Raw genomic sequence first — 18,602 nt, 5'->3', positions numbered from 1 at the left:
GATATAGAAGTTGTTTTTACACATTAGCGACACTCTGACGTCACGACTGTCAACCGCATAGAGTTTTTGTGACGTACTCATTAGTTATTTGAAATGCACACACGAGCTGACCTTATATTTTGTGTATCATGTGATCAACAGTCTCAAAAATGTTGCGCAGCCAAACAAAACTTTTCGCATTGGGCAGGCGCCTATTATGCAGATCGATGTCCAAGTCCTGCGACTTGACCCTGGTTGAGGTGGATGATAAGACGGGCATTGCAACGCTTACAATGAATAAACCTCCAGTCAACAGTTGCAACCTGGAAATGATGCGTGCCTTAAAAGACTCAATGAAACAGATTGAAGGCAACAAGAGTCGAGGAATAATCTTGACATCGGTAAGCTTAAATTTATTTACATTTGGCAGTTTTTTATCAGAGTTGTTATCTTTGGCAGTCCAACAATAAAGTGTTCTCCTCGGGCTTGGATCTAAATGAATTACGGAATCCAGAACAAGAACGCTTAGTGGCTTTTTGGAAGGAATTGCAGGAAATGTGGTTAACACTGTATTTAAGCAATCTACCTACCGCTGCGGCCATTAACGTAAGTTCACTACCCATTTAAAGAAAATAATTGACTGGCATGCCTTGTTCCACAGGGTCACGCTTTGGCTGTAGGTTGTGTGATGGCTTCAGCTTGTGAATATCGGGTCATGTTACCAGGCTTTACAATTGGCATCCATGCCACCAAATTTGGCTATGTGGTGCCGCCGTTTATAGTCAATAGCTATCTAAGCGTCTTGCCCCGTCCTGTCGTTGAACGGGCTTTGTTGCAGGGAAAGATCTTTAGCACCGAGGAGGCACAACAAATAAATCTTATTGACGAAGTGGCCACCAGCAAGGAAGAGGCTTTATCCAAGTGTGCTAGCTTTATTGGCAGCTTTGCGGAAGCGAATCCTGTAGCCAGAGCACTGACCAAACGGCAGCTGCGAGCGGAATTTGCTAAAACATTGCTAGATGAACCAGAAGCTGAACTAAAAGAGTCTCTGGAGTACATTACTTCACCATTGTTTCAGGATAGCTTGGACGCATATCTTGCGAAACTGAAGAGCAAGAATAAGAAGTAATCTCAGTTGCTTTTTTTTTAAATATTGCATTTACTGTGGTAATAATCACAGCATTTAACCAGGGTTGTGGGCAATAGATGGACTTAGTTGATTAGGTGTTTAGGTAACCATATAAGTATGTAATTGGTTTTGTTTTGTTTCTAAATATATAAATAGTTTTGTATTTCATAATATAGCATTTACATTTTTACAAAGGTAACAACTGTGTATTGTTGATATGTTATCAGCGAATTGTTTTGTTTTAATGTAACCATGGCAACTGGTTTTGCATCAAAAATACGTTAAATTACTCGATATGCAACTTTGCCTTGACAATTAATCGATTGCACATTATGATCGATAACTGCTCAACTGGTGGCATTGTTTACATTTCTCATAACAAATACGCTTCTTATTTGCCATTTAATAAACGCTTTCGGCGTGTATAGAAGAACTTCAAAAGTGTGCTTAAAAAGTGCGTGGAGTACAAAAGTCCATCAACAATAATCATTGCATAAAATTAATCAATACTTTCGCTGATATAGCACTGAATCCAAAGGTCACTTAAAAGACTTGGACTTTTGAAACAAAATAGGATGTTGCGATCAAAAGTTTTAAGTCTGCTGCCCCGTGCCTTGAGTATTAGCAGTAGCAGCAGACAAATGTCTACGGCTACCAAGCTGACCATTGTGGAGGTTAATGATAAGACAGGCATTGCAACACTATCATTAAACCGGCCGCCAATAAATGGACTCAATCTGCAATTGCTGCAAGATCTGCAGCAATCCATTAAGGAAATTGAGAGTAACAAGAGCACGGGACTTATACTAACATCGGTAAGGTATAAATATAGACCATGTATAGATGTTTCATCACTTTTTGCATTTCTAGGCGAATTCAAAAGTGTTCTCGGCAGGAATTGATATACATGAAATGTACAAGCCCGACAAGGAGCGAGTGCGTCTGCTCTGGACAACACTGCAGGACATTTGGGTCGCCCTCTACGGCAGTAAGGTTCCCACTGCGGCTGCCATTAATGTGAGCTCTACAGCTTGATATTAATAAGAATTTCCATTTAAAGTTTATCCTTTGACAGGGTCATGCGCCGGCTGGAGGATGCCTGCTGGCTACATCGCTCGAGTATCGCGTCATGCTGCCCAATTTTAGGATTGGTTTGAATGAAACCCAGCTAGGCATGACTGTGCCTATCTTTTGCATATTTAACTACTTGAATGTCCTGCCTCGTCGTCTTGCGGAGCGTGCGCTCAATCAGGGACACATGTTCACCACAGAGGAAGCTGTGCAGTTGGGCATGGTGGATGATGTGGCCCAGAGCAAGGAAGAGGCGCTGGAGAAGTGTGCTCAGTTCATTGGCTCATTTGCCAAAGTCAATCCTGTGGCGCGTTCGCTAACTAAACTGCAGTTCAGAGCTGCCGATTTGCAGCGATTTGAAAAGGAGCGCCAAAAGGATTTGGACATTTTTATGACGTTCATAAATGATCCACAGATGCAGGAACAACTTGGCGTTTACCTGCAGAATCTGAGCAAAAAAGCAGCCAACTAAAAGGTTATCCCGTCTTTTTTTCTTGTGAAGATATTATTTCCAGCAGTGCATTTATTAATTGAGTTCAATTATTATAAATAAACTTCAATTACGCTTCCGAATTCAGCAGCTCCTGATGAATTTCCTCGGGGAGATTGCTCAGCGCCTTTGTCATCATCTCCATGAACGAGTTAATCTCCAAGATCTTCGCACGATGTCGTTCGTTTTCCTCCCTGCAAAGCAAAATGCTTGGATTACATGCAATTATAATGCAATGTGCTCTGGACTCACGTGCTGCGTTTGCGTATTAAGCTGTCGATGAACTCCTTGCTTCTGCTGACCATGCGATCTTCACGTTCTTCCACACGTGCCACATGCGTAGCCTTCATATCAGCGACCAGCTTAAGCACAGCATCTCGATCGTCGATACACCTCCTCAGCTCTTTCGGCACACTCTCTAAATCTTGTTGCGCAAGTTTGTTGGAAAGATAGCGGGAGACAGTGTCGGTCATGTTGTGAGAGAAGTGCTGACAGACATCGCGTAGCTGCAGGAAAAAGACCTGTGCTTCTTCCACAAACCGGGACATTAAGCGCGAGATGCGTCGTTCAAAGTTCAACGTCGATTCCTGCAGCACACATTTAGAGTAAGCTAATGTTTGAAATACATATTTCCATTCATGTAAACTTCACCTCCACCGCTTCGTGCAGATGCAGCTCCTGAGCCATCAGACTGTGCCACATGTCATGCAGCGTATCTTCGAATTGCTCGTTGATTTTATCCATGGCTTCGCATAGTTGTAAATGTTCTTCGGAGTTTTCCTCGCACGTTTCCAAGCGCCGCAAAGTAATCGTAGCCTCCTCGAAGCATTTGTCTCTGTACTGCAGAAACTCGTCGATCTGCTCCTGGCCGAGAGATTGCAGCTGCTGCTGTCCCTGCTGCAAGCTGCCCGAGAAATCCTTGACCTCCTCGTCGCGCTCACTAAAGCGTGCCAAGCCCAGTTTGTAGATGGCCTGGGTGAGCTCATGCACATCCTTGGTATACTCCTCGGCAAGCTCCTGCGCCTGTGGACCAATCAGCATTAGCACACGTCCATCTTCATCGCCCCGCCACATGGATTCGTACAATTGATGGCCATCAAGGTGCTCCACGAAACTCGATGCCAAGCGCTCGGCTTCGGCGTGCTCGCGTGCCTCGGTTTCACGTGCCTGGATCTCCCTTTCCTGCTTGCCTTCGATCTCTCGCAGCTCGCGACTACGGAAGAGATTGCTTTAGATAAATCCTAGATATCTAACTTAGCATATAACTTACTAGAAGCGCTTTTGTGCCTCTTCCCGCATTTCGTCCTTGATGAAAACATATTCATAGTAATTCAGTTGCGGTAATATAGCAGTTACATACTGCGACAACGGGAAATCAGGCAGCTTGGCAATGGGATTCCCTTCAAGGTTCAGAACCTTTAAGCTGCTCACAAAACGCAAACGTTCAATCTGCAAAACTTTAACAATCAGTCAAAGTTAAAATGCAAATTAAAACCAACTTACGCCATCAAATTTGTCAATCATATTGTTGCCAATGCTGAGAATTACTAATTTGTTGAGTGTCTCCAAGTTTTCGATCTTCTTAATGTGATTGCTGAACAACGATAGGACCTCCAGATTAACGAGCGTCTCCAAATTCTCAATTCTCGTTATATAATTAAAGCTCAGATTGAGTTCCTTGAGCGCGGTAAGCATTCCAATGTGCTCAATTACCTCTATTTTGTTACAGTTCAGACAGAGCTTGGTTAAATTTGGCAGCACCCAGAGATGATCTATGCGCAATATATCTGCAACAAATAATTTCATTTTAAAACTTTTGCGCCGATGACAGCTTTGCTTGTAAACATCGATAGAGGTATCGATAGCTGGTAGATTCTTGAGTACTTTGCAGCACTGCCTAACTAGTGCCTTTGAATTGTCTAGTGTCTTTTCTCTGTTTTAAAACCCGCGCCTTTTGTCTAATGCATTTTGCAAATTATTGTGCAGTTATTGTGGAAGTGTTACCATATGCAAATTTTTGCTCACTCCTATTTCAGTGTTTTTTTTTTAAGCTCTGATTGTGGTCACACCATGACAGTTAAAATAGCGCGGAGAAAGCTCTTTCTGAAAAAAGTTCTAAAAGTTTTCTAATAATGAATGTATTTGAAATATCATTATTTGTTGTTTATCGTGCTAAATCGACGTATAAAACAATTGGATAACATCAATGGCGCTATACTTTCGTTTGACTCACTTTTGAACTCGAGGCGCAGTGTTTTAATTCGTTCCAACACCACAGGTTGCAGTTGATGTAAACGCCGTGTTTCGCCACGTTGTCCTTCCTCCAGATACGCGGACTTGATCATCTGCAGATTAATAATGCCCGGCTCCGGAAAATTGATCTCCTCGAGAAAATCTCGACTCGGCTCCCGGCTTCCATCTTGTGTGCTGCTCGTCTCTTCATCCATGGCGAAATGAAGTGTTGTTGTTGCTGAAGGAAAAGCCGGGCCGGGGAATTGTTGTTGCCGCGGTAACCAACGAATACATGTGGTAAGCACAACACAACATGCTTAGTAACCAAAAAACCGAAGGCGCCTCTCCCAATTTACAATGCGTGCTCCGAGCTAGAACTTGAACCCTGTCGTCGACTTGAACAGGTGCAAAACTGAGCTTCGTGCGTTGTTCTCACTCTCGCTCGCTCTCTCTTACACTTTGCTCTACGCTTCGATGTGTTTGTTGACAACGGCCCAAGAGGGGAAGGGGCGTGCGCTTGGTCTAGTTAGGGTTGCGGTTGTTGTGGATATCGGGGCCCAGCAGAGTTGGTAGTTGTTAATGTTTGCTTCTAAAATAGACTTCAGCTCGCGCAATAGATATTGAACACAAAACTCGTTTATACATTTATTAATTGAATTTAAACAAATAATAAAATTAATTTAATATCGCAGAACACGGCTTCGGTTTTAAGTACGTTTAAGGTAAAAGAAACTTAACGGACAAATATGCTTTCAATTAGCAATTTACAAAAATGATTCAGAGACCGTGTTAACTATAAAGTCAATCGATAAAGTGAACCCTCAAAAAAATAAATGTATGCTAACTCAAGGAGTTACTTCTTCGAATTTTGAGTTCCACCTTAAATCGAAATCGAAAAACAATTTAACAATTCCATTAAATATACATAGTATATATTTTATTAGTTCGCGTGTGTGGAAATAAAATCAGAAATAAATGAAACGTTAAATGTGTTTCAAGGCTATGGCACAACATTCGAAAAAAAAGCCAAAACAAAGCTCGTGACTCAAGTCTTCTGCCTTCCTTACCTCCCCATTCCCAATCTTTTCTTACCCCTCCTCTTTAGCTTCTTCCCACCTTCTCCACATACTCGCATGTGTGTTTGGACTCGCGGCTTTCAGCAGGACTTTCTTTTAATTCAACCTGCGACGATGAATAAATAATAATAATAGTAGCAGTCATAAATCCACGTTTGTAGCTTCTAATTGTTGTTGTGTTTAATGATGTCTTTACGATTGAGGTCGCACTTCTATACAACGAATTTAATTCCTAGTAACAGGGTGTTTTTCTAGACCCTGAAATTTCGGTGAATTTAGTTAGAACAAACATGTTAAGCAAACATGTTTAATTTACAAATAATTATTTTTAATATTTTGTTAAGGGTTTAATGCTCTTTTACATATTTTAGTTGTTGGAGGTTGTTTTTTATTACCTGAATTCTGTAGTTAGGGATTATTAAAAAAGAAGTATTGTTTTTAGTGTTGTGCTTGTTTAAAAATAATTAATATTAAATCGAAATCTAAAATGATTTGATAAAACTTTAAGCAATGACCCATGTCTAAACTAATTTAATCAGATTAATACATCCTTCAACTTTTATACAAACTTCAGCTAAAAAGTAAATTAAGTTATACTTTTTGCAACCATTTTCTTTAGATACTATATAATAATCAGAACCACGACCAACGCCCTGTACAGAGTGCAACTGCAACTATTGAATTTCCTGTAGAGTTCTGAAATTTGCATATGACGTTTGAAAGGTCAAGTTGGACGCTCCCATAAAATAAGAAAAAGTGAACAAAGTGCGCATATTATATAGGGTGTATCTCAATACGTGTTTTGAAATACAATGAAACCGAGTGACCTCATAATATGAATGTTTACCATATCTAATTCTATTTACAATCCATTTATTATACACCCATTGTTATCCAACCGTCAGTAAACAATTACTCGTCCCGTCGTAATTCAGAACAATGACCTTGATACCTTGGCCTAATATTTCCGAATTCTCAAAGATAATAATGAACAATAGATATTGGTCAAGTTCTTTAATAGTTAAAGCTTCGATTCATAGGAGTTCCCGAATCAATATATTGATTGATAACTAATAGGTGACATCCGGCAAAACATATGGACTCTGTCTCGCAGCTGTCCCCGTGTCGACAGCTAAACAACGCCCCCGTCTATAGCCAATTCAGTTAATTAACTGTTACTTGGTCAGGGCCCAATGATTTGATTCGATTTTAAGTGCTTACATTTGCTGAAATGGCGCTTTTAACAGTGTGTCCCTATGGCATGACGATGAATGCTAGCTCACAAACAATCCACTAATAGACTTTTAACTACATGTTTTCAATTAATGTTTTGGGTCATAAGGAATATTACTTAGAAATAGACCAACATTATTATTGACAGTTAATTAAATGTTAATATACTTTAACATACTGAATTTCTTAAGATTAATGAATAAGATATAAATTTATTTTAAGTATGTTTCATTTTTCAATTGTTTTATGTATTCTAAATGATTCTTGAGAACTCTTTTGACTAACTTATATTTTCAAATTTATAACCTTCATAATTTTCCTTTCTCTTTATTTCATCAGTTCCATTTTCCACTAAAAAATATGTGAAAAGCGTTTGCATGCCGATTGTACCATGAATCGATACATTACACTGACCCAACTGGGTGATGGAACCTATGGCACTGTTGTGCTGGGACAGCGTAAGGACACGGGCGAAAAGGTGGCCATCAAGCGTATGAAACGCAAATATTATTCCTGGGAGGAGGCAATGAACCTGCGTGAAGTGAAGGCAAGTCAAGAAGTTTTACTCTGAATAAATTACAAGTTAAATATATGTTTTCTTTAATAGTCACTGAAGAAATTGTCGCATCCGAATATTGTAAAACTCAAGGAGGTGATCAGAGAGAACGATACGCTGTATTTTGTGTTTGAATATATGAAGGAGAATCTGTATCAAATGATCAAGGATCGGGACACACATTTGCCAGAACCGGAGCTCAAGAGCATACTCTTTCAGGTGAGTTCAGGGAATAAATCGAAATTGCTTAAAGAAATATATTATAATCTATGCAAACTTTTCAGGTATTGACGGGCTTGGCTTTTATGCATCGTCACGGCTTCTTTCATCGCGATCTCAAGCCGGAGAATTTGCTGTGCTCCGGCCCGGAGCTAATCAAGATTGCCGACTTTGGTTTGGCAAGAGAAATACGTTCGCGTCCACCGTTTACGGACTATGTTTCCACGCGCTGGTATCGTGCACCGGAGGTGTTGTTGCATTCCACCAACTACGGCAGCACCATCGATCTCTGGGCCATGGGTTGCATCATGGCCGAGTTGTATACGTTTCGTCCGCTCTTTCCTGGCAGCAGCGAGGTGGATCAACTGTTTAAGATCTGTTCTGTGTTGGGCACGCCAGGCAAAGTAAGTAATCCTTACTCTTTTAAACATAATTTGGTAATCTCCTGTACTTTTTGTTAGAGTGATTGGCCGGATGGTTATCGACTGGCTGCCATGATACATTTTCGTTATCCCGATTGCATCAAAGTGCCGCTGAGCAGCGTTGTCAGTCGCTGCAGCCAAACCGGGTTGGATTTGCTTGAGGATCTGCTGGCCTATGATCCAGAGAAGCGGCCGACAGCGCAGCAGAGTCTCAAGTATCCGTATTTCCATGCGCTAAAACGCATCTCGCCCACGGCGGCCACCAAGGCGAATGTGAAGCTCAGCTCCAAGTATGGCGGCAGCTCAAATGGAGTTGTCCTACCTCCGACTGTGTCAAATAATGTGCTTCCGGTGCAGGAGAAACTCCACGCCGTGACTGAGCTCATACACCAGAGCAACAACAACAACAATAATAATAACAATAACAATGTGAATAACAACAACAAGAATCAGGGCAAGGCGCTGTTCAATGGCCAAGTCAACAAGAATGTGAGCATGCCAATGAAGTATCAGCCGAAGCTGAGCTTCCTCGCCAGCAACGAGTTGAGTGGCATGCCACCCACCACAGACTCCAGCGTGGGCAAGGAATCCATCAACGATATTTATCTCAATCGCAACATTTCGCAGCTATTTGGTTTGCCAGCTGCTGCTCCAGCGCCCGCAGCAGCTGCCGCTTCTCTGGCTCAGCAACAGCCACAACAACAACCTGGACTGCATCCGAATGTGTCCTTCAGCAACACCTCAACACGCAATGGTGGCGCCATTTATGTGAATGGCAGCCAACTGAGCTATGAGACGGCCAACAAGAATGCCAAGAACAACGGACGCCTGGCGTTGCCTCTGGGTGGTTACTATGTGCAGACGCGTCCCAGCCAACTACCGCCCGATGCCAAGGTGTACAACATGTTCTCCAAGGCGCCGCCCAGCATAATTGTACGACAGCAGCAGCCACATCAGCAATTGCAACCTCCTTTCGACTCCACTTCGCTGCTGAATGGAGCTGCCTTAAGGCTCTCGGCACGATCGCAGGCGGCACCAGCGGAAACGCGTAAGGTGGATGATCTGGATTTGATTCTTGGGTGAGTGAATAATACTAGATATTAGTTCGTAGAATTTGTAATTATACTCGCTATTCATATGGTAGAAACAAATATTTTCAAGCATTCTAAAGTTGTCCTGTCAGTGTGTCTGTCTGTCGGCAATTATGTATTCTTGCATATAAAAGTTAGAGTTACCAAATTTCTTGACTAAAATACTAAACGAATAGTTAGTATTTTATGAGAATCAAGATCGGAACGTAATAATTGAGTAATAATTGAGTTCACAATAATAATTACCAAATTTTAAATGATTTCTGACAATTTATAAACTTGGTCTAGCAATCTTGCTTGTGAATAAAGAGTATTTTATAGTCGAGCACCCTCGTCTATATTTTTCTTGTTTGGTTAGTACTTTACACTATCACATTGTCCTTGTTGTTGTCCCCCTCATCATTTGTCACACAGTTCGAAGCTGAAAACGTCGGCGAAGCGTCAGCGAAATGCCAAATCAAACATATTGCTGGAGGATCTCTTCGGACATTTGTCCATGGACTCGGATGGCAGCGAGGGCAGCAAGTATCCACATACAGTGCCGCCCACGCAGCAGGCGAAGAGTGGACAGACCACAACCTCTTCGCATAATGGAGGACGCGACTTTTTCAACGAGCAGCACTTCAAGCGAACAGTGCCCAAGAAACGCAGTCCCAGCAGCCTCGAGGTCAACAATGGCAGCCGCACCGATTCGCTTTCCACGTGAGTATCTGGCAACGAGGAGTGCACTCACTTTCACATTCATAATTCATTCATAACTGTGCTTCTTTGAGTGTGTTGTATACGTTTTTTTGCTCGTCTATTGTATCCTATTATCCTTGTCTCTCTTTCTTTTGGTTTTTGGTTTTGTCTCTCTTATTATTTGCTTCTCATTACAACAACAAAAAAACTGTCATTTTGTGCGTGCCCCAGTGAGAACCAAAACGACTCCTCAATCGAAGACGATTGTCGCTTTTGGCCCATAAGGTAAACATCTGTCATCACAGTGTAAAAAAATCGTATATTCACGTAGCTATCATATGCATTAGTAGTTGTTGTATTCATTACTCTAATACTCCGCACGCTCACTTTAATCAAGTAGTATAGAATACCTAACAATATGTACTGAATTGTGCTGAAGTGGTCATGTGAATATTCCATTGCACTTGCACCACAGGTCTGCCTGCTCTGCAGATTCAACATGGAGGTCAGTCTACAATTGTAGCACTCTTTCCCATTTTAATACTTGCTACTTCAGCATCATTCTTTCCCTCTCTAATTTGCCCACCATCAACTGGCTGTGAGTGTTAGACTCTGCAAACGTCCGCTTAGCAATTTGCGCATGTATTAGTGACCTTGCGCACCACATTTACTCGAGAGCTTCTGCCTCAGTCTAGCTTATCTGTTGTCAATGCGTAGGCAATTTTGAATGCTGTGCGGTCCTTTTCTCTCTGCCTGATGTTAGAAGCTCATTGGCTTGCAAATATGTATATGTATATACAATAAAAAAGTGTAGTGCAGAACTGCATTTAGTTAGATAAATCATTTTTAGATGCTAAGATGAGTAGTTTAATTAAATTTATAGCAATGTATTTAGTGCATGACTAGTGAATAGCTTATTTACCTAGATTCTTGGAAACAATTTTCTAATTATCTTTTCGAATGATTTCAGAGTTCAAAAGCTGCAAAAGGAGAAGGCGGCCACCGCGTTTCCCTGGGACGAGACGAACAAAACGGAGGACGAGAAGCTGACGGCGTGGATGGTCGCCGAGAATGGTAACTTGCATTTGGGTAATCAAGAAGCGTAAGCGTAGAAGTCGGCCGCACTCCCTCTTAGAGCGTACAGTAGAGTATTCGTATTCGTATTCGTATACGTAATAACAGCACCCAGCATCATAACAAAGTTCAACCACAATTCGATTGATTGACCATTGATTGGGTGCACTTTTGCGGAATTCGGAATTCTCAAGGATTATTAACACACGACACACTAATCGGATTTATGAACAAGAAATAGAACAAAAACAACAACATTTCATGCTAATCTCTCATCTGATCTGATATATCTTTCAATTATATGTACATCGTCAGGATCGTTGTTGGAAAACAAATTTTGAATACGGGATGCAAATAGAGAAGTACTTACTTGTATCGTTAATGTCGTCGTACCTGAAAACCTCGAAAACCTTTTGCGCGTTACGTATACGCCACGTTGCGCGCACTCCCCGCAATTTCTATGTTTTCTGCGAACTGAATGTATCATATAGAGTCATCATCTTGTAAATGTAAAAAAAAGTATGTAAGGCCTAAGCTCAATTAGATGTGTTTATGAAATCCATTAATTTTAATGCTGTGATACAAATAAGCTAAAGATTTAAAGGAAATTTGTAAAAGAAAAAACCCCAAAAACAAGAGAATAATTGTATAATGTTAATGGTTATGATAAGTCCCAAATAAAATTGTGTATGATTGCGAATATAAGACAGTTTTATTACTGCCGCTTAACTATATTTTATGTAATATATTTATAATTTATTTTAATTTAAGTAATTTAGATTCTAGACTGAGATATATTATTAGATATACATATTTGAATTTCAATAGTTATGCATATTGTATTTAGATTAGAACGTGCAGAAATTTAAATTATAAGGGAAGTCTGCAATTAGTCGAAAGTGGGAGGCACTCTTAGGCGGTGTTTGTAAACCTGTTTGCATCACTCAGCGGTTACTCTTACCATACGCCATAGGGTATTTGATTTCATTTCCCCCATCATGCGACGAGACGAGACGCAAGCGTTGCATAAGTGATTGCACATCTTGGAGATTCGGTTTCGCGCTTTTGCAGACAAGTAATAACTTGGCCCAGTGCCACAATAGGGCAGTATGTATTGTAGTTAAACTAGCTCGATGTATAAAAGAGTGCTTCGCATGTCAGTTAGTCATCAGTTCACTCGATCTCGTCTTTGATCGCAAAGCTCTCAACTGCCAGCATCATGAATACTTTGGTAAGCGTATTAAAAATAACATTCCTTATTTCATTTTGTAATTAATTAACATTCTTCTTTGCAGACTATTTGCTTGTCCTTCAGCCTGATCCTTTGCGCTGCTTTCGTCGAGGGCGGTTTGATTCTGGGCCATGCTGATGAGCTAATTTCAAGTCCTCCTCAGTACGAGTTCCATTATGCTGTCCACGACACTCACACTGGCGATGTGAAGGATCAGTTCGAGCACCGACGGGGCGGATACGTAACGGGTCGTTACTCCCTTGTTGAACCCGATGGTCATCGTCGCATCGTCGACTACAGCGCCGATCCGCTGCTTGGCTTCAATGCTCAAGTGCGTCGTGAACCCATCTCGATCATCACACGTCATTAAAAAGGATACTTTGAAAAAGTAAAGAAAAAACAAAAGAGAATTAATAATGCTATATTTGCATATTATTATTAAAAGGCTGTTCAATTAATATTCGGCTGTTTTAATGCTGTTCAGCAAGTATCACGGGGAAAATGCCACGTGGAGCGACTGAAATACCAGGCGAACATAATAGAGTAGCAAGTGGATTTCTCTAAAAATGTAGTCAAATATGCTTCGCTGCCATTGGTCAGTTTGTCAGGTCGTGACCTATTGTAGTGGATCCTAAGAGCGGAAAGAGAGAGAGAGAGAGAGAACGCTTCTGAGGGCATCCAAAACCTTTCGCTGTTAGTGACTTTCTGCACTTCTGCTTGCTGCTGATTTATGTTCGCCTGGTATTTAATCAGCTAATATGTCAGTTTTCGGGACTGAAAATTAGGCCAATAATAAATATTCGTATTTAAAAAAATAATAAAATGGATCAGTTATATTCTTGAAAAGGTAAGTAAGGTAAGTATTCAGTATGTTAGGGACTGCTGTTAAGCGGTCCTGTTAAAATTGTCGCTGCCGAAAAGTCAATTTGGCCCATGTGAAATGTGCTGAGTATCAGGCGAACAGAATCAGAAACTAAGCGACAGTCATACAAAATTTAAGCTGTTAAAGCTCTCTGTTAATAGCCTCTGTTAAGGGCATCTGTTAATACTCGGTTGTTTTATTGCAGCTAAAAAAATACAGCTGGAAAAATACCACGTTGAGCAACTCAAATACCAGGCGAACAGAAACCAGCAGCAAGCAGAAGTGCAGAAAGTCACTGTGAAATATTTTATATGCTCTTCAATATATTAAATATATTGCTAGATAATACCAAAAATGCACTTGAAATTTTTTCAAGGGGTAAGTATAGAAAAATGGCCAAAATTTTCAAAAATCCACTGTATCTCGGCCATTAGTAGGACGATCGGGATGTCCTTTGGCAAAGGGATAGCTCTAATAAATACAAACCCATTGCCATACTAAAAAGGACGAATATCCTGTAAACAGCCAAGTTGCAAGGACTTTTTCATAAACAGAAAATTGCGTATATCTCGGTCATATCCTATCTGATCCTTTCGGGTCAGTGTCAAATATTGTATACTATATTATTATACTAGCAATATTTTGTGAACAAAAAAACGGCGGAGTGTTTTTGAAGAGCCTTTTAAGAGCTTCATTTTTAGAGAAATCCACTTGCTACTCTATTATGTTTGCCTGGTATTTCAGTTGCTCCACGTGGCATTTGTTGATCAGAATCGAGCGACAGCCATACAAACTTTATGCAATTAAAATTGCGGGCATGCGAAGCTGTCAAACGTAACTTTTGTGTGAAGACTATCAAAACTTATCCAAATCGTACTTGAAGTTGTTCTGGGATGTTCGTTTTGTTAAATAATTAATACAATGATTGTTTTATAAAAATGCATTTATTGCTTTCCTTTTACACATAATCGTAATATAGTATAATACATAGGAGACACGCCGACTAATATATGCATGCATATGTATATGAAGATCGGGTGCAAAGAGTCTTGGCAAAGAGGGATTGATGTGTTTTGTTTGGTTGGAGAAAAGATAGCATGAGGAGTGAGTACAGAAAAGTGATCCTTGGAAAGTATGTAATAAAAAAAAAAAAAGTTCTACGTTGAGTTGAGTTGAGTGTGAGCAGTTCAGTTCAGAGATGGGTCGTCAATGCAATGGATGAAATCAGTGTTTGGATTCTCTCTCTTTCTCGCCCCTTCGAGGTTCGATTCCTTAGTTTCGATTCCTTAGTGATAGAGGCTGAGTGGCAGCTTGGCGGGAGCAGCGAGAAGCTTGGGCTGCGCATAGGCAATGGGAATGGGAGCAACCAGCTTGGCAATGGGTGCAGCCTTGATCACCTTGTGGCCCAGAGGTTCACGGCGCACAACAGCATTGAAACCGTTGTGGGCATCCGAGGTGTAATCCACAATGCGTTGATAGCCATCGGCATCGATCAGAGTGTACTGACCCTGAACCTGATCGCCCTTGCGTGACTCCGTCTGGCTCTTGATGTCGCCGGTGTGATCGTCGTGCACCGAGTAGCTGAAATCGTAGTGAGCTGGCGCCTCCACCTCGACGGTCTTGAGGAGGGGCTTCGCAATGGCCACGGCGGGAGCATGATAGATGGAACCCAATGGCAGTTCAATGGCAGCGGCAGCAGCAACGCCCAGCACAAAGATTGACACGAGCTAAAGTCGAGAGTTTTAAAAGGATCAGAGTGGAATATTCGTAGAATCAACTAATAACTTACAGAGAACATTTTTGGAGTGTTGTGGTTTGTTTTGGAGTGGATGAAGTGGAGGACTTGACTTGATCGCTTGGCTCGATTGAACTATGTCTCCAATTCTGCGGCACGCAACTTTTATACTCGCCAAAAGTGTCCAAGCGAATGCCCCACCTCCATCTCGATCTCTAAGTTTGTGTGTGGATTAGTCCAACCCGAAACTGACCGAAACTGAAGCCAAAAACCGAATCGAACTCAAACTCGAACCGGAATGCAGCTAATGTAAAACAGTTACTTTTTGTCTTGTCGGCATTGATTGCCAATAATTTTATTACCACCCAACAAAACACCAAATAAATTGTCAAAAAACAAACTTGATTTCACTTTGCTCCACTTTTTTTTTTTGCACAAACTCGAACTACTGGACTTTTGTCCTAAGCATCAATCAGTCAAGGGATAAGCTTATTACACTCAAACAACTATTCATGAGTGTTTCGAGTATTCAAAGAGCAGATAACATAAGTATTACTTCTTTCACCTCCACACATTCCATTCACGCAATGAACTTGATCGAGTGAACTTCGAGCAAGTGAAAGTTGTGACAAAATACGAAATTCGTATTACGAATATCAAAAGTATTTTGTCATAAATTGTCTATTTTTTAAATAAGAATATTATGCTAAATTATTATTTACTTTTGCTTTACAGTCCAACTCATTAATTTCAATTATTTATTAGACTTATTGAAGTGACAAATAATAACTACAGCTAATCAATCAGCGATTCTAATTTTAGTAATTTATTTCATTAAAAACTAAGTAACAAATTAATTAACTAAAAACAAATTTATTTAATGATTAAACTGATTTATTTAGCCCAATAAATAAACAAATAATAACAGTAGCTAATCATTCATCGACTCTAATTTTAGTAATTTATTTCATTACGAATTTGCTGCTGGAAAATCAAATTAACTTATTGATTAAACTGATCGATTAGCCAAATAAATAAATAAATTTGCTGTTCAGCAATCAATTTTAGTCTTATCTGACTTGACATATTGTAACCGCAATTATTTAATTTATTTTGCTACTTGTCTAAAAGTATGTGCAATTTTATTTTATTTATTTATTACACCACTTAGTCTTCTCAATTTGATTTTATTAATTTACTGCAATTAACAAAAAACTGTCAAGAAATAATTACAAAATTATTTGCTCATTTATAAAGTCGATTGATTCGATTGATCTTTCTAATTTATAAAATTTGTTTATTTGACAAATAATTGCAAAACACATTAAGGAATTGGATCAAAACCTGAAAACTAGTTGAAGTATTATATTTCATATAATAAAAATAAAATACCCTGGGCTATTATTAATGGCTTAAAGAGGTTTGCTCAACTTATGAAAATTCTATAATAATAATTCTATAATTCCACATTTAGTAAGAACTTGGCAAGATTTTCATATTTGAAAAACAAACTATTTATGATAAAATATATTAAATTGAAATACGGATTTATTTTGGTTTTATTACAAAAATAAATTTCCCAATTTCGGAATATTGAAATATAGAAACAATATTTAGTAAAAACTTGGTAATATTTTTATATTTAACAGGCAAAGTATCTATGAGAAAATATATTAAATTTAAATATGAGATTGTACCAACATTATTGCATTTTCAACTATTTTTGAAATATTCTTAACAATTAAGTCGTAGCAGTTAAGTATAAATATAAATTCTTTATACACCTTTTAACCAATTAGTCGCACTGCAGTAATAATAATTAAAATAATGTGATGCTAAATTTGACCGAATTTGTCAATTGTGGCCATAAGTTTCGGTTGGATTTTCGACATCTCGATCTCTTGGAGTTTTAGCAAGTGCGCAAACAAATTGCACATTGACATTCAGACAGCCTTCGACGATTCAACGATTCAACGATTCGACGAGCTTTGGCTGTTTTTCCACTTAATTAATTAGGCGCATTGCGTTGCAAGTTGCAAGTTGCAACATCCGTCCGCGTGCCCCACAAGGCGCAGTCCCATATTGGTGACCAGTTCACCAGGCGTGGCCCCAGAGGGATGAAGTGTTGTGCGTGTGCTGCCCACACGTCACACACAACACAGACCACACACACACACATACAACTCAATACACGCACCTTTCGCTGCTCGCACTTGGCGCAGAAATCAATGCGACAACCGAGCAGTCTGACAAACGGCTAAGACAAAATGTTGGCAAGTGGCAAAGTACACTAAGAAAAATCAAATGCATTCGAAGGATGATGTCCGATTATTAACAAAAATATGATATAAACTGAAAAGAAAAAGTATTTCTTAGCAGTTAACCTAAACATTTTATTTGATATATTTCGTATCTTATTTTGTAGACCTTAGATTTTTATAAAAGTGTTCAAGATTCTTCTTAGTAAAAGAAAATAAAATGCATTTTGCATATTTTTGAGTAATGAATTTAAGCATTATATATGAAAGTGTGTTAGTTTCATCAATTATTTTATCACTTTAAATTAATATACTTAAATTGAAGTATGCATTTGGATTGCTTTACTAGGAAGAATTCAATATACTTCAATAAAAAATTATAGCAAAAATATTAACTTAAAAAGAAACATTCTTTAAATTTTGTTTGCTTTGCTTCGCTATATTTTGCAACTTCTTTTTAGTCTTTTATTTTTATAGAGGTGAACTTTATTCTTAGAAAAACATAATATTATATAATGCACTTTCCTTTTTTTAAACAAGTTATTTACGCAATGAATATTAAAGTTGGTTAGTTTCGTCATTTATTCAACCATGTTGAAGTATTTTTCAAATGATGTATGAATTTCAAATGCTTTACTAGGAAATATTCAATATAGTTCAATAAAAAAAAACATTTATTATTATATTTATACGTATTATATTACTTTTTCTATAATTATAGTTATTTATTATATTTATTATGCGATACACTTATAAAATAAAAATAAAATATTTTGTTTATTGCTTACAATATTTTTAAACTAAATTCTATTTTCTATGCCCCTTTTTCTGTCTGTGTGGCAAGTGAAAAGTCAGTCCCCAAAATCGCGGCACGTAGGTAAATTCGATATGAAGTAATAAGCGGACCCCGTTGCGTTTGCGTATCTTGCGCCACATTCATTTAGAACAAGACTACGATTGCATTTGGCGTCGTCGACGACGTCGTTGTCGTCTCGTCGAGTTGTCCACGCACTTTGCAGCGACTGCTTCGATGCTGTTGTGAGTTGCCTGTTGCCAGTTTGCAGTTGGCAGTTGCAAGCAGCCGCGGCACGCCCGCTGTCGTTGGTTGTCGCCCAACCCAATCAACAACATACAATACTAGAGACTCGGACTCGAGAGCTCGACTTTGGGTTCAATTTCGAGCTCTCGCATATAAATTTCGGCAGACTCCATAAATAATAAGTTGTGTCTACTTAGCGACATGTACACTCTTGTAGATTGCTC

The 18,602-nt window shown here is 39.3% G+C and overlaps 6 protein-coding genes across 8 annotated transcripts; 4 read left to right on the top strand and 2 right to left on the bottom strand.

The window, feature by feature from the left end:
- Positions 1–10: 10 nt before the first annotated feature.
- On the top strand, positions 11–1,257 carry LOC132789340 (enoyl-CoA delta isomerase 1, mitochondrial-like). Its single transcript, XM_060797295.1, has 3 exons — positions 11–380; positions 439–585; positions 641–1,257. The coding sequence occupies exons 1-3, from the start codon at positions 150–152 to the stop codon at positions 1,106–1,108; spliced, it is 846 nt and encodes a 281-aa protein (XP_060653278.1). The 5' UTR covers positions 11–149; the 3' UTR covers positions 1,109–1,257.
- A 196-nt stretch (positions 1,258–1,453) lies between these two features.
- On the top strand, positions 1,454–2,752 carry LOC132789329 (enoyl-CoA delta isomerase 1, mitochondrial-like). Its single transcript, XM_060797268.1, has 4 exons — positions 1,454–1,562; positions 1,633–1,923; positions 1,979–2,125; positions 2,184–2,752. The coding sequence occupies exons 2-4, from the start codon at positions 1,684–1,686 to the stop codon at positions 2,649–2,651; spliced, it is 855 nt and encodes a 284-aa protein (XP_060653251.1). The 5' UTR covers positions 1,454–1,562; positions 1,633–1,683; the 3' UTR covers positions 2,652–2,752.
- Positions 2,740–5,116, bottom strand: LOC132789295 (dynein regulatory complex subunit 3). Its single transcript, XM_060797224.1, has 6 exons — positions 4,903–5,116; positions 4,173–4,456; positions 3,940–4,118; positions 3,321–3,882; positions 2,922–3,256; positions 2,740–2,863 (listed from the first exon to the last, which is right to left on the bottom strand). Exons 1-6 carry the CDS (start codon positions 5,114–5,116, stop codon positions 2,740–2,742), a joined length of 1,698 nt encoding a protein of 565 aa, XP_060653207.1.
- LOC132789281 (serine/threonine-protein kinase dyf-5) lies at positions 5,091–11,972 on the top strand. Of its 3 annotated transcripts, XM_060797197.1 has the most exons (8): positions 5,091–5,198; positions 7,550–7,757; positions 7,818–7,985; positions 8,051–8,389; positions 8,447–9,486; positions 9,913–10,200; positions 10,411–10,464; positions 11,150–11,972. In XM_060797197.1, exons 2-8 carry the CDS (start codon positions 7,602–7,604, stop codon positions 11,283–11,285), a joined length of 2,181 nt encoding a protein of 726 aa, XP_060653180.1. In that variant the 5' UTR covers positions 5,091–5,198; positions 7,550–7,601; the 3' UTR covers positions 11,286–11,972. The 3 variants fall into 3 exon arrangements, with proteins under 3 accessions (XP_060653180.1, XP_060653186.1, XP_060653195.1); XM_060797203.1 differs by lacking the exon at positions 10,411–10,464 and having other exon boundaries at positions 11,150–11,971; XM_060797212.1 differs by lacking the exons at positions 9,913–10,200; positions 10,411–10,464.
- A 419-nt stretch (positions 11,973–12,391) lies between these two features.
- Positions 12,392–12,933, top strand: LOC132798433 (cuticle protein 8). The gene is made up of 2 exons (XM_060810287.1): positions 12,392–12,484; positions 12,549–12,933. Exons 1-2 carry the CDS (start codon positions 12,473–12,475, stop codon positions 12,852–12,854), a joined length of 318 nt encoding a protein of 105 aa, XP_060666270.1. The 5' UTR covers positions 12,392–12,472; the 3' UTR covers positions 12,855–12,933.
- A 1,349-nt stretch (positions 12,934–14,282) lies between these two features.
- On the bottom strand, positions 14,283–15,231 carry LOC132797818 (larval cuticle protein A2B). The gene is made up of 2 exons (XM_060809593.1): positions 15,136–15,231; positions 14,283–15,073 (listed from the first exon to the last, which is right to left on the bottom strand). Exons 1-2 carry the CDS (start codon positions 15,142–15,144, stop codon positions 14,633–14,635), a joined length of 450 nt encoding a protein of 149 aa, XP_060665576.1. The 5' UTR covers positions 15,145–15,231; the 3' UTR covers positions 14,283–14,632.
- Between the last annotated feature and the right edge of the window lie 3,371 nt (positions 15,232–18,602).

This window comes from Drosophila nasuta, chromosome 2L, assembly GCF_023558535.2.
Source record: "Drosophila nasuta strain 15112-1781.00 chromosome 2L, ASM2355853v1, whole genome shotgun sequence".
Classification (NCBI taxonomy): domain Eukaryota; kingdom Metazoa; phylum Arthropoda; class Insecta; order Diptera; family Drosophilidae; genus Drosophila; species Drosophila nasuta.
This window is presented reverse-complemented; position numbering and strand designations above follow the sequence as displayed.

What these genes read in the sequence shown, in the direction of transcription:
- LOC132789340 (XM_060797295.1), top strand. Translation starts at nt 150, where the DNA reads ATGTTGCGCAGCCAAACAAAACTTTTCGCATTGGGCAGGCGCCTATTA. An exon ending in GAGGAATAATCTTGACATCG is followed by an intron (nt 381 to 438) that starts GTAAGCTTAAAT and finishes TATCTTTGGCAG; the next exon opens with TCCAACAATAAAGTGTTCTC. An exon ending in CTACCGCTGCGGCCATTAAC is followed by an intron (nt 586 to 640) that starts GTAAGTTCACTA and finishes CTTGTTCCACAG; the next exon opens with GGTCACGCTTTGGCTGTAGG.
- LOC132789329 (XM_060797268.1), top strand. Translation starts at nt 1,684, where the DNA reads ATGTTGCGATCAAAAGTTTTAAGTCTGCTGCCCCGTGCCTTGAGTATT. An exon ending in CGGGACTTATACTAACATCG is followed by an intron (nt 1,924 to 1,978) that starts GTAAGGTATAAA and finishes TTGCATTTCTAG; the next exon opens with GCGAATTCAAAAGTGTTCTC. An exon ending in CCACTGCGGCTGCCATTAAT is followed by an intron (nt 2,126 to 2,183) that starts GTGAGCTCTACA and finishes ATCCTTTGACAG; the next exon opens with GGTCATGCGCCGGCTGGAGG.
- LOC132789295 (XM_060797224.1), bottom strand. Translation starts at nt 5,116, where the DNA reads ATGGATGAAGAGACGAGCAGCACACAAGATGGAAGCCGGGAGCCGAGT. An exon ending in TGATTGACAAATTTGATGGC is followed by an intron (nt 4,119 to 4,172) that starts GTAAGTTGGTTT and finishes AAAGTTTTGCAG; the next exon opens with ATTGAACGTTTGCGTTTTGT. An exon ending in ATCTGCACGAAGCGGTGGAG is followed by an intron (nt 3,257 to 3,320) that starts GTGAAGTTTACA and finishes TGTGTGCTGCAG; the next exon opens with GAATCGACGTTGAACTTTGA.
- LOC132789281 (XM_060797197.1), top strand. Translation starts at nt 7,602, where the DNA reads ATGAATCGATACATTACACTGACCCAACTGGGTGATGGAACCTATGGC. An exon ending in TCAAGAGCATACTCTTTCAG is followed by an intron (nt 7,986 to 8,050) that starts GTGAGTTCAGGG and finishes CAAACTTTTCAG; the next exon opens with GTATTGACGGGCTTGGCTTT. An exon ending in TGTCGCTTTTGGCCCATAAG is followed by an intron (nt 10,465 to 11,149) that starts GTAAACATCTGT and finishes GAATGATTTCAG; the next exon opens with AGTTCAAAAGCTGCAAAAGG.